Source organism: Aspergillus lucknowensis (genome assembly GCF_044049455.1).
Source record: "Aspergillus lucknowensis strain CBS 449.75 chromosome Unknown BJX67scaffold_17, whole genome shotgun sequence".
NCBI lineage: Eukaryota > Fungi > Ascomycota > Eurotiomycetes > Eurotiales > Aspergillaceae > Aspergillus > Aspergillus lucknowensis.
This window is the reverse complement of record NW_027263561.1, coordinates 234,344-246,925: the sequence shown is the minus strand read 5'-3', so window position 1 is coordinate 246,925 and position 12,582 is coordinate 234,344. Positions and strand designations below refer to the sequence as shown.

At 53.4% G+C, this 12,582-nt stretch overlaps 5 protein-coding genes across 5 annotated transcripts; 1 reads left to right on the top strand and 4 right to left on the bottom strand.

The window, feature by feature from the left end:
- Positions 1–315: 315 nt before the first annotated feature.
- Positions 316–1,536, bottom strand: BJX67DRAFT_380690 (uncharacterized protein; the record flags this gene model as incomplete). Its single annotated transcript, XM_071032843.1, has 3 exons — positions 316–772; positions 846–1,277; positions 1,331–1,536. 3 exons carry the CDS (start codon positions 1,534–1,536, stop codon positions 316–318), a joined length of 1,095 nt encoding a protein of 364 aa, XP_070886725.1.
- Positions 1,537–3,306: 1,770 nt separating this feature from the next.
- On the bottom strand, positions 3,307–4,099 carry BJX67DRAFT_352185 (cell wall mannoprotein 1 family protein). The gene has a single exon (XM_071028987.1). The coding sequence runs from the start codon at positions 3,944–3,946 to the stop codon at positions 3,329–3,331; it is 618 nt and encodes a 205-aa protein (XP_070886724.1). The 5' UTR covers positions 3,947–4,099; the 3' UTR covers positions 3,307–3,328.
- A 672-nt stretch (positions 4,100–4,771) lies between these two features.
- BJX67DRAFT_352182 (uncharacterized protein) lies at positions 4,772–6,475 on the bottom strand. The gene is made up of 3 exons (XM_071028986.1): positions 5,775–6,475; positions 5,234–5,715; positions 4,772–5,170 (listed from the first exon to the last, which is right to left on the bottom strand). Exons 1-3 carry the CDS (start codon positions 6,148–6,150, stop codon positions 5,030–5,032), a joined length of 999 nt encoding a protein of 332 aa, XP_070886723.1. The 5' UTR covers positions 6,151–6,475; the 3' UTR covers positions 4,772–5,029.
- Positions 6,476–8,464, top strand: BJX67DRAFT_352179 (alcohol dehydrogenase family protein). The gene is made up of 3 exons (XM_071028985.1): positions 6,476–7,001; positions 7,048–7,878; positions 7,923–8,464. The coding sequence occupies exons 1-3, from the start codon at positions 6,883–6,885 to the stop codon at positions 8,023–8,025; spliced, it is 1,053 nt and encodes a 350-aa protein (XP_070886722.1). The 5' UTR covers positions 6,476–6,882; the 3' UTR covers positions 8,026–8,464.
- A 10-nt stretch (positions 8,465–8,474) lies between these two features.
- Positions 8,475–12,291, bottom strand: BJX67DRAFT_387638 (uncharacterized protein; the record flags this gene model as incomplete). Its single annotated transcript, XM_071034245.1, has 9 exons — positions 8,475–9,295; positions 9,365–9,379; positions 9,434–9,744; positions 9,811–9,973; positions 10,014–10,190; positions 10,250–10,654; positions 10,708–11,684; positions 11,733–12,134; positions 12,189–12,291. The coding sequence occupies 9 exons, from the start codon at positions 12,289–12,291 to the stop codon at positions 8,687–8,689; spliced, it is 3,162 nt and encodes a 1,053-aa protein (XP_070886721.1). The 3' UTR covers positions 8,475–8,686.
- Between the last annotated feature and the right edge of the window lie 291 nt (positions 12,292–12,582).

Sequence of the window (12,582 nt, the reverse complement as noted above, 5' to 3'; positions counted from 1 at the left end):
ATGAGACTCCGTATGCGTCTCCGCGCTGTTCCTTCGGCCTGTCATGGAATCCTCCGGCGTCGGGATGAAGGGAGCTGCTGCTGTAAACCGGACGTCCTGCCGAACGACTGCTGTGGGATGGCATGTGTTGTTTTCCATCCTCGTTGCCCTCGGAGAGAGGAATTATATATATATTGTCCACGAACCGCTTCTCTTCGATAGCCGAGAGTATATTAACCCTCCAAGTGAGACGACTGTCTCTAAATAATGTGATTCAATATTAATTAATTAGAACATACAAACAAGAGACTACGTTCTATTGTAGAAGGGTACACCCTACAGCCCCGACAGGACGTGATCCCTCGACCCATCAAGGCTATGACTCGGACTCCCCTCCGAACTCCCCTCGCGACTCTCTGTCTCAACAACCGTCGTAATCGTCTTCAAAATCCCAATCCCCTGTCCCTCCGAGCCGCCGCGCTTCCCGTGACTCGCCTCTCCATGCTCCCCACCACCACTACTAACGTGTGTGTTCATCTCGTGCGAGCCGGGGTCGTAGTTCTCGTAGGGCTCGCGGCCCATGGGCGTGGGCATGGGCGGCATGGGCTTCTTGGAGATGATCGAGTTGCGGAACGAGTGCGAGAGCGCGCCGCGGTTGCTCGAGTGGTGCTGGCTTGTTGAGGAGTCGTCGACGCGGTTCATGCTGCGCCGGACGACCTTGGAGATGAGCTGGGCCATCTTGAGCTCGAGGTAGAGTTTCACCGTGTACGTGACTGGGGCAAATTGGACGTAACTAGATATCCAAGTCCAAGTTCACAGGTTAGCTGTTGGCCACAATGTTTTCAGAAGTGTTAGAAGAAGCGTACGCGTATTGATTCGGCAGGCTCAGCAAACCCAGCAGACATGCGTCCATTGCCGTCGAGATCGCCACGAAGCCGCAGTTGAACTTGTACAGGGTCCAGTACTTATTCAGGCCGTCGGCGATGAGACGGTAGCGCACGAGGTAGATGAAGTACAGGTTCAGGCCGAGGTCGACGACGAGGAAGAAGCTCTTTTCGACGTTCTCGAAGATGTAGTTGAGTCGGATCTGGAAGTCCGAGGCCGACTCGAGATGCGCGGGGATCCAGATACCCGCGACGGCGAGGTTTATGATGCCGATTGCGATGAAGAGGCCCCATCGCAGCTGCAGGGACTTGCGGTGGCTCACCATGATCAGGGAGATTCGGTTGGCGATGATCTGCGAGAGGAGCTGGGTTTGGATGGCCCATAGGAGGACTGTGCCGGTGTAGAAGGCGAGACTAGAGATGGCCGAGTCAGCCCAAACCTGGTCAAGTGGGAGAGGTAGACTGACCTGACCGGAATGACTCCATCCAGCTGGAGACGGGTGATACTCGCGAAGACGAGGTTAACGACGGACTCGATCCAGATAAACCAGAGGTACACTTGGGTCAAGCTGCGAGTGCGTTTCCAGATCTGAATTGTCTGGCGGATCACTCCCTCCATCGTGAAGATGAAGAAGCCCAGGAAGAGGCCAAAGAAGAAGACGGAGACATCCATGCTGGGAAGCCTCACAGGCAGGGTGGTCGAATTCTTACGATGGCCTGAGTCCAGTCTTCGAACGCATAAACGAGAACAGAACTGAGGAACTGAAAGCTCAAACACCTGCGACGCTCTTCACATCATTACTTATAAGCAAGAGGACAGCAGAACACAAGCGGCCATGCCAGGCAACTCCTGCGCGAACTCAAAGATCCGCCGCCTGGATGGTGGGAAGCCATCCAACGAAGGTTTTCTGCCCCTGCCCGGTCTGATAATCCCGCACAACTAATCTCAATGGCGCATCACAGCCTGAAGCAGTAAAAGATGACTGGGGACTGAGCAGGAAGAAGGTTCCCCGTCTCACTCGTCCGGCTTCACCGGTTTCGACGGAGGATCATTGGTCCGGCAAATCCAGATCTGAATCGATCGTGTATTGTTGGAGCAAGCGCCAGGTCCAGCAAACTTCGAGACTTGCTTGCGCTGGATCCTGACACAGAGGCCGCCCCAGGTTTTCTGCGCGCTGAGACGCCGCGGCGTTGCTGTTGTGGAGTGCCCATCGTGGGGAGAGTTCGCGCTTGTGATCACTAGGACCCGATTCTCGGATGGGAGAAGGTTCCGACGGAAACCTGGAGATTACTCGTCCAATCAGGGGGTTCGAAGGAATGAGCTGTTGGAGTTGTGTCGGAGGTTGTTGGACGATTGCTGGAGGTTCTGGGACCACAGGCACAACCGCGAGGTTGTCTCTGTCTTCACATCCCACGAGAAAGAATGCGGTATCGGGGCCGCATCATGAGTGTGATCAACCAATGCAGAGACTTCGACATGTCGGTGACAGAAATCGATCCTGATTCAGTCAGAGCGCACAAGACATTGACGAGATCTCGGAGGGATCTGCGCAGGATCCGAGAAATGAGCACAGGCACGACTAGCGAACGCTCACGGTCAAGCTGTTCGCTTCACGAAGCAGGTTCCGGAGCATCGGCAACGGTGCACGAGCTTCGCTCCGAGTTTGTCATTGAAAGCCCTTTTATCGTGAGCTGGGGCCGCTTCCCTGGAGTTCTTTTTTCGCGCAGTCCCAACAGGGAAAGGGAGAAAGAGGCCCGGGAACGACAATCCCATGTCGTCTCTCAACTGTCAAAACCGTTGAATAGGACGCAGCCATCGTGCTGGAGAATCGGGAATGTAGTTCCAGAAAGACAAAAAGGGACTAATCCTCTGCCGTGAACATAATGATTGCCATGAGGATGCACAAGCTGGATTCAATAGCCCAAACTTTCTCCATTGTTCTGGAACTTGGCGGCGCTCGAGAACTTTCATCCACACGAGCTCATCTCCGCTGCAAACTCTGCTGCTCCTGATCTGCGTCCATCCTGGAGTCTGACTTTCTTTGGCCACGGGGCAGCGCGTTGCCTCGAGCCCTTCATTGGTGTTGGATCCCAGCCCCTGTCGTTGTCGCTCCGAGGAAGTGGGAATTACGTCGCCAGGATAACTAGAATCCTGGAAAAATGTGAGTATCAATGCGTCTTACAAACCCTCAAGGGGGCCAACGGGACGTTTTAAAGAAGCTCACTCATAGAATGTGCGATTTACAGCTCTCTCGGTCTCGGTGGGGGACTGTGGTCCAAAGACTCCAAAATTTCAGAGGCAGAGAATCGAGTCTTTGAACACGAGGCATTGAATTGTTTACATTGACGGGTTTATTATTATGATATAAACTTGTGCCAATATGGCGTCGTGAAGGTATTCCAGTGCACGACATCCGTGACTTTGTACAAGAGATACAAACCCGTCCTAGTAAAGCGACGGTCGTCTATTTCTTTGGAGCAGGACAGGCGGTACGAGTGGGAGAGGGCGTGCTAGTCGGCGGCTCAGTGGTGGAAGTGGGCTCGCCACCATCGCAAGTGCCCTGATAGGCGTCAATGCCGTTCTGGATAGCAGTCGAAATGCTCTGGGCCAGCTCGTTCGCGATATCCCCAAGCGCATCTGGAACCTTGGAGACGATAGCGGCGGCAAGTTCCTGTGCGGCTTCATATTGAGCCTGGAGGGCCTCAAGAGTGGTGCATCCCTCGCCGAGCTCGACGATATCCTCTTTCACGCCAATAAGGGTCTGGACGGTGGCGTCGGTGTCGTCAGCGAGCTGCTGGGTGGGAGCCACGAGACCAAGGGCTTCGAGTTGGGTGAGGACGGGCTGGGCGTTGACAGTGACGGCCCCATCCTTGATGGTCTGGACGAGGGTGTCGGACTGAGCGACGATAGCTTCTGGGTCCAGAGGGGTGGCTTGGATAGCGGTCTGAAGGGCGTTCACTTGGCTGTTGATGTCGCTGAGGACACCCTGGATGGTAGCAATGTCACGCTCGACCTTGGCGGGACCGGCAAGGACGCCTGGTGCGAGGAGAGAGAGGGCAGAGAGAGCAATGCAGAACTTCATCTTGACAATAAGGATGGGCTGTGGAGGTTGTTCTTCTCCGGGGATTGACAAGGCCAGAGTTGCTTATATAGTCCTCTCGAGACGAGCTTGCCGGTGCACATGGCCCTCGGGAGAGTCATGTTTGTTGTTGAAGACGCCACAAAATGAAGCTGGACTCTCATTACTGAGGAGTCCTTTGTACCGGCAGCAGAGGCGATGTGTTGTGATTTGTTGGCCAGGTAAACGAAGCAGATGGAATGCTACACTGGGTCTGGACTGCCTGCCCAGTGCTCCACGGCTTGGGGGTTACTGAGAGACTGCCAGTACCTGTCGAGGTCGACCCACGATTCATGACTCGATTATTGACCCAAAGCTCCACTGGGCTGGAACTTCGCGATACAAGAGGCTCCCATTGCGCCTCAATGGCTGGGCATTGTCTGAGCTGGGGGTCATGTTGTTGAAGTATGCGGGGTGGACCGCGGGACAATGGGGCAGCATCTCTCAAGAAGTCTCTCGAGATCAGATTGTGTATGTTTGCCGTGATGAATGCATGTCCAATGAGCTCTGATATAGATATTAAAGGCTCCCAGATGATGACCTGAGTGAAGTTCTAGACTCTTAGACAGAGTGGATGGCACGGACCAGAACCTGGGGAAATGACGCTATCACAGGCACTGCCGAGGCCTACCCCAGCCACCGCAACTCTTTCCTTTTCTGGTCAGGGCTGCGTGCGGGTGTTGCGATCCGGATTTACTTCTGCCGTTGAGACTTGGGAGGACAGGCAGACGTGTGCAGTCCAGGTCGCGCCTTCCTGGCGAAGAGTATCAATCCTGCGAATACAGAAGGCACGAGGGGACTGTTCGCAATGAACAGGGAAGGAGCAGCCAGGGCGATTTGCAGAGGACTCTCCTGTGGACGCCTTGGAGGTAGAGGAGGAAACGAAGACGAAATTAATGCATTCCACGCTATCGCTTTTGATGCATATCCAGCACCTACCCAATGACCATGACGCCGTACATCGAAAGCAAAAGCCAGACGCACCCCCGCGTTATCTGAGGATTATTGCCCGCTGCACATGCAAAACCAATCAACAGAATGAGCCGCTCAAGGAAGCAGCCGATCAAATCCTACTTGCGGCGTGGGAATCGCCGACAACCGCCTGATCGCCTTGATAGCCGTCGGACTCAGTGCCTTCTCCCCGTCGACACCGGATAGAGCATCCGTGGTATTCTGCCGGGCACGTACCTGGGCTCGTCAGAATCTCTCTAAAGGGGTAAAGGACGAAAAACAAAAACAGAGAGGCCTTACTACTGCGTTCTCCCACCTCCGCAGCATCCTACTCAAGTCATGCGCTCCATCAAAACCCTCCCCTTCGCCATTCCCCAGAAAGCTGTCAAACAGATTCCACTCCTCCCCGTTACTCGACTCGTTCGGCGCCAGCGTCTTTGCAAGCGTGAAGTACTCATAGTGATCCAACACTCCAGGTCGCCCCAAAGCCCTATAATTCCTCGACCCCGCGCGGTATAACAGCTCGTATACGCCTTCCTCTAGCTTATAGACGCGCTCGTCGTACACACCGTCACGTTTATCAATCTCCATACCCCGCAAGATCTTCCATTCGAGAATGAGTCGTTCCGCACCGCCGGAGAGGAGGTAAGATCCGTCGAGCACGGAGGAGGTTTTCAGGCCGCGGAGCTTGAATGTGTTTCGGGTGAGCGGTTGGATGCGGTCAAGGAAGGCAGGGGACGTGAAGTCGGCGAGGGATTCGAAGCACGAGATGTGGTAGTAGTCTTTGGATGTCACTACGTTCGTCTTCGGATACTACTTCCAGGATTGAGGGTGAGGGTACCTGACGACGAGCGAAACCACGTATCACCGTCCATTCCAGGATTCAGAGCTAGTCTCAGCTCGCCTGGTTTCAATACCCCAGACGTACATCCCGGGAGGTTACATGTTACAGCTTTGGAATCGGGGACACGCTCGATGAAGAAGAGTGGCTGGACACGAGGTTGTTCGGGCGCTGGCTCGCCTGGTTCGGAAAGGCCGAGATGGCGACGGAGACGTCTTCGTTCGTCGAAGAGAGGGTCAGTTTCAACATGCTCACTGTCACTGTCGCTGCTGTCTGTGAGCTCAGCAACGCTGACGTCAAAATGTACTTTCTTCTGTTTGTGGGCGGTGATGGGAATCGGAGCTGGTGATGCGGGGTCCGCGATGGTGGACGCCATTTTGACACGGATGCAAAGGACGCTCGAGGGATCAGAATAGCCGGAAAAGCGGGTCGTGAAAGGAAGGGCATCGCGACGAGGAGGTCTTCGTTGGGTCAGTCATATATTAAGTACCACTCGCAGCCCTCGAGCATCGTGCACTGCACAATGCCTGCTGAAAGTCCAACAATTGAGCCAATCACACTGCTCTGTGAATGACACGAAACGCCCTATCCCGGAAGGAGTTAAAATTCCTGCCCAATAGACAAGGAAAGGGACGGAAGTGCGCGATATTTTCACGGCCGTCTTTTCGTGGCGATGCATGTTGACTCGGCCGTCCTCTGGTCCTCTGGAGGAAGACGCCGTTTACGAGCTGGAGAAGGACATCCGACCGATCAAGATGAGGAGATTCGAAGTTACTTAAAATAGCCACCTCCGATTTTACGCGAGATCTCAACCCGAAATTCCGACACTGTGGCACGAGGTGGATTGTGGGGTGTGACGCATCCAGCTGAGGACTGTTTGCAGCACAAAGGCGACGAACCTCCCTGAAATGGACCGTCAATCTTCAGATGAGCATCTTCCGACGACGGCCTTCGAACTGTCGAGCCCCGCTCGGCATACTGGCCGACTGGGAACTCTGGAACGGACCAGCCGAGGTCCAAATGCCGCTGCTCGTTCATAAACTGACCCCGCCAGCATCTCCGCACCCAACCCCGAATGCAATAGCAAAGCTGAGGACAAGCGAAGAAAATGCAGGCCGTCGTCTTCAAAGGTCCCCTCAAAGTCGCCCTCGAGCAGCGTCCGATCCCCGAGATCGAGAATCCCACCGATGTCATCGTCAGGGTCCGGTATACGGCGCTCTGCGGGAGGTATGTCTCTATCTTCAAACATACTACAGGGAGCTAACACATCGAGCGAACTCCACGTCTTCCGCGGCCACCAACCCTCAGGCACGGAATTCATCATGGGCCACGAATTCACCGGCGAAGTCGTCTCCACGGGTTCTCAGGTGACAAAGGTTCAACCAGGCGACCGCGTCGTTTCCCCCTTCACCGTCTCCTGCGGGGACTGCTTCTACTGCGCGCACGGGAGCTCGTCGCGTTGTGCATCGTGCAAGCTGTACGGGACTGTAATCCTAGACGGCGCACAGGCAGACTACGTGCGTGTGCCGCTTGCCGATACGACGCTCGTCGCGGCTCCCGCTGCAATCGACGAGAAGAAGCTCGTTCTGATGGCTGATATCCTGCCGACGGGGTTCTTCGCCGCGAAGAATGCATTCCGCGGTACAGAGGAAGCTGTGGTTAGAAATAGCACGGTGTTATTGTTCGGGTGTGGCCCTGTCGGTATCTGTGCATTGATTAGTGCGCTGGAGTACGAGCCGAAGCATCTTATTGCCATTGATAGTGTCCCCGCGCGGCTGGAGCTGGCGAAGAGCTTGGGTGCGGAGCCGTGGAATTTCCAGACGGATATGGAGGGACTGAAGAAGAGGGTGCTCGAGCTGACGGAGGGACGGGGCGCGGATGTTGCGATCGAGGTTGTCGGGCATAGCTCGGCGCTGCGCACGGCATTTGATCTGCTGCGGCCGTGGGGACGTATCTCGAGTGTGGGCGTACACAACGGGGAGATTCCCTGGACGGGGAATGAGGCGTACGGCAAGAATCTGCAGATCCAAATGGGACGGTGTCCCGTCCGCAGTATCTTCGAGGACGCATTGGCACTGCTGGAGAAGAAGCAGGACGTCCTGGAGTAAGTCCCTTGCACTCCTTGACAAGGAAATGCTAACTGTATAGCTTCATGGTGACCGATATCCGCCCGCTGTCTGCTGCACTGCAGGGATACGAGGATTTCAACCAGATGAAGTCACAGAAGGTGATCTTCGAGGCAGGAAAGTAGCACCGAGAATCTGGGACTGGCACAGGCTCGTATACAACACCACGAGCAGTCCCAAATAGCCTAGTTCAAGGCTATTTTAGGGGGCTTCCCCTCTATTCCATGTTGCGCATTGCGCGACGTCCCGAGTCTGCATACCTCCTGAAGTGCAAGATCAAGTGGCGCAATTGGCCGGGAATAGTCCAGTTGTTCGGTCTCATGCAGGGCATATGGCAGAGTTGACGAGAACAAGTCGAATTGTCCGGGTTATCATTGACATTAGATAGATACACTTGGGTCTACTCGTCCAACCTGGGGATATTGATTCGTCACCCAATCGCTCGGCTGTGCAATTAGTCTTTCTTGCTCTCCTGGCATGTAATACACACTCTCCGTGTCTATCAGGCCGGAGCAGGGTTGCGGCGTCCATCTGTGACCGTATTCTAGTGAAAAAAGGTTACCCAGTCTACAAGGTCTACCATACCAGTGGATACTCCTTTGCCGTCTACGACTCCGTAGATAGTCTCCAATCTACCACCCGCAAACCTCCCAGGCGGTACACCAAACAAGCCAGGCCTCAAAGATAAATCCCCGTATCAGATCCCGCGGCACCGGTGCAGATACGCCAATCTCACAACCCTATCTTCCCACCGACAGGACTTGCGCTGAAGCGGCATCTATGACCCTAGGAATCCGCCAAAAGAACCACCCCCATAACCAAATTCTCATCCGGCATCGTGAAGCCCCAGATCCCAGCGAACTCCCCATCCGGTATGCTTCCGCTATCGCGAATCTGTCCCACAGCTTGAATGTTAAGATAATAAAGCCACGTATACCTCCGGTGCAAAAGGTCGACTTCGAGACAATCAACTCCGCCGGACGTCGGGGGTGCTGATGTATTAGCAATTGCGTGGCGAGCGTCCTCGCTGTTGCATCCGTTATTGGTATGAAACTGGTGACGTTTGGTAAGTAAAGGGTTTGTCCAGTCTGTCCATAAAATAGGAAGATTTCTTTCCCGGAGACCCCGTCCATCCGTTATTAGGGAGATCTTTCGAACATCCTCGCCTGGATCTAATCGCACTGGTCCACAACTGCGGTCAACAAATACGTCACCTATGTCCTGCGAAGCGCCAGATACGTAGGTAAATCGCAATCCTGTAATGTTGTCCTTATTGCTTCGGCCGTGGTATCCCGTTACGGAGGCAAGGGGATCCGCCTGGGTAACACCGGCCCATAGCCCTAGTTCCGGGGCAGTCCACGGACGCGATTCGAAGAAATGGTATGGATCCCAGGGCTTCACTTTTTTGCCGGGAAGTTTAGGACCCGGGACGACTCAGGGAAAGTCCCATGCATCATTGAAAACCCAAACAAGAAATGACTAGAGATGAAATCAGCATGCGGAACTGCACCAGCGGAGCAGGGTGTCGCTCACCAGGCCCTCGAGGTAATTTTCTTGAAACCGCAGGACGGTATGTTCGTGAAGCGGTAACGGCGTGTCGTTTGGGTAGGATACTGTCTGAAGGGAAGTTGAGACCGAGATGCGCAGAACTCGGCCCATGCAATACTTTTCGCTGAAAGATTTTCTGCCGTTTGAGAGCCATATCGTAATTCCTGTAATTATCTCTTCTCTCTCGACATTCATAGAGGAACCCTCGAAAATCCACTGGCCGGCTATCGAAGAACTAGAACTGCCGTAGTAGTCAAACCACAGCCCAGAGACCTCACTGGAACGCCGCGGTCGCCCTGTACTTCCGTTCGAGAATCATATGCGCTTGACCCCTTCCAAGCCCGCAGATGTATAAGCCCTACGATTATTTGCTTTCTCGCAAATAAGATATGAGCCTAGAGATGAGGCCAAACGGACAGAGATCAAGGCCTCGTTTGTGTACGCTTTGTCCTTGATCATTGCTTTGGAAGGCCACTGCGATCTCTCACACTGCAGTCCGAATGTATCAAAGGAGCTATTGTCGGCCTGGGGATCGGTTAACAGAGCATTGACATTAAGTTTGGACTGCACTTGCCTCAAGCGTGGCGGTGAATCCCGTTATATGTTGCTGAATGGGGGGTTCTAAAGTCTCGACAGCCCTCTGCTCCGGTTGAAGGAAAGGGTTTGAGTCCTGTAGAGGGCGATACTCCCCAACCATCTCATGACATCCTAAAGAAAACTCGCGCCCTAGGTTCGTGCGCATCTGGGAAACATAAGCCATGGGTTACTGGTAGCCTGTATAAGGGAAAAGAGTGCAAGTACCCGAATTAAGATGACCCGGGCGTCGAGCATCTCAACTATAGCGCCTGAAATGACTTCCCCACCGGGTCCATCTATGAATGATGAAACCTCCATTGAGCCTTGTTTTCCGAAGTGAATATGGCTCTGATCGTCACGATAGAAACTAAGTCCTACAATGGGTGCTCGGATATCGAGCAAGTGCGTCACTATCCGGGTAAGCCGTGGAATCATCTCCCCGTGTGGGCCACCAAAGTTCACATTCAGCACCGGGTTAAAATGGTGAAACTTAGGCTGTGGTTGAGGAACCAGGGATACTGTTTCTCTTGGATAAGAGGGCATCCACATAGCTTGGGCTGGCCACTGGTGGGCCATTCCTGCCGCCGAGGTACTCCCCTCAATTATTCCGAAGGCGACGATTTTGAACGCCTATCATCGACCACTTGGTGAGCGTACTACCAATGGGGAAAGGGGCAGCTTACATCAATGCTAGCAACGATTTGTACTCGTTGTGCTTCTTGTTGCCCAAAGGTGAGCCTTCCGAATGCGCAATCAGCTTTTTCGCTCCCCGTGTCGCCCACCCATGGGGGCTCAGGACCGCAGTACCCGTTGCCCGCAACAAGAACCCTTACACCCGTTACTCCAAGGGCACATATGGCGAGTTCAAACCCCAGTGCGCGAATTGACAGGGCTATCTCGACGAGATGACTTGGACTGGACGACATATATCCCAAAGAGATATCTGTGAGGGCCTTGGTAGAAGGGTTAACAAGTTGAAATAGTAGACCGGAAATAAATTGCTGTGAGTTGAAGAGCACAGTGAAAATACGGATGCTCTTTATTACACTTTCATCCAAAGGCAAAATAACGACTCTATCATGGAGTTTCCTGTTTCCGGAGGGCAGGAGTTGATGACGATCCTCGAATAAGTCGGCACTAACCATTTTTCCAGCAGAGGCGTCGAGCATCTCAATCCCGGGGGCAACAAGCATAATTTCAGTATAAGGACGGCCGTGAAGAGTGATCCCGGCCATATGCAAGGCAAAGAGGGTAGCATTAATGCCTGCAAGTCTCCATATTCGGCGGCGATTGCTTGCGCGTGGAAAGAGGGAATTGGAATTGTCGGATAAAACATCCTTTAATGCGAAGTAGCCATCACGCCAATTCTGATTTCTAACAGTACGGATTGGGGAAGCGAATCCCATTTCGAAATCCGCACGATATCTGCTGCGCCAGAAGGACTGGGGAAGCACTGTGGGATCAGTTCGAGAGGCAACATATCTGGATGCCAGTCTCACTTGCTGGATATCGCCGGAATGAAGGTGAAAAAATATCAGAAGCAAAACCTCGGCTGGAAGTGAAGCAAATATATCGTTTCTCGAATAGGGATCCCGCACCATGAGATGGGCGGAGCCCTGGCGCGAAGTTTGAGTGGGTTGGGGAAGTGATGATAATATCTCTGCAAGGTCACGAAATTGCGAAGGACAGCATAAAAGATGTGAGAAACCTCGGTCAATCATATTTCGTATTGGGTTTCCGACGAGCGCCTGGAATTGGGATGCACCCCCGAAGTCATGATCCGGACGAATGTGTCTAGCCTTAGCCCAGGTAGTACAGAACAAGCTTTGAAAGAAAAGCGTGGAAAAATTATTGACGTCTGATGGTCCTTCTGGGATTCTTTGGAGCAAAATTTCCCAGCATAGGTCATGAAAGCTGAAACGCCAGGTAGCATGTTCCGTGTCATAAAAGGCCATGGAGGATACAAGGCTGACACCATTGTCTTTGTAACGGCACCTATGGTCTAAAGGCGCAACAATTCGGTCCAGCAAATCAACAAATCCCACCCCGCTAAGAGTCGCGAGTTGAGTTTCTGAGGATGTGCTGTCGGGCGAGTCGTTCCGGAGCTGGACTGTCACCACCCATTAGCGGGTCCCAAACGGTCAAGTGAGTGCAGATAACGCACCAACACGCAGTTCTTGGTGCCATTCCAGGTCTATTGGCACGGTCCCAGGGGCTGCAGACGTACGCCTAATCAGGACTCCGCACATCACGCAGTAGTGAAGCATTGTGGTAGAGTTTTGGTACTGCTAAGGTTCAGCTTCACTGGCAAACTTTCGGCTAGTGGGCGCCTGCTGTATCATATTTTCGTACCATTCCTACTGCCTTCAAGCACAGCACTGCTGCTAGCTTTAATAAATTAGAGCTTAAATTCACCCGGACAGGGACATGGGCAACTTACGCGTGCACCTCTTGCGCATCGCTTCGTAATACAGTAGGTAGCTCCGTGGAGGACGTAAATATCAGCAAGCTGTTGAATGGTCCAGGTTCAAGTAAAGTGAAAGCCGAGAATCCACGCC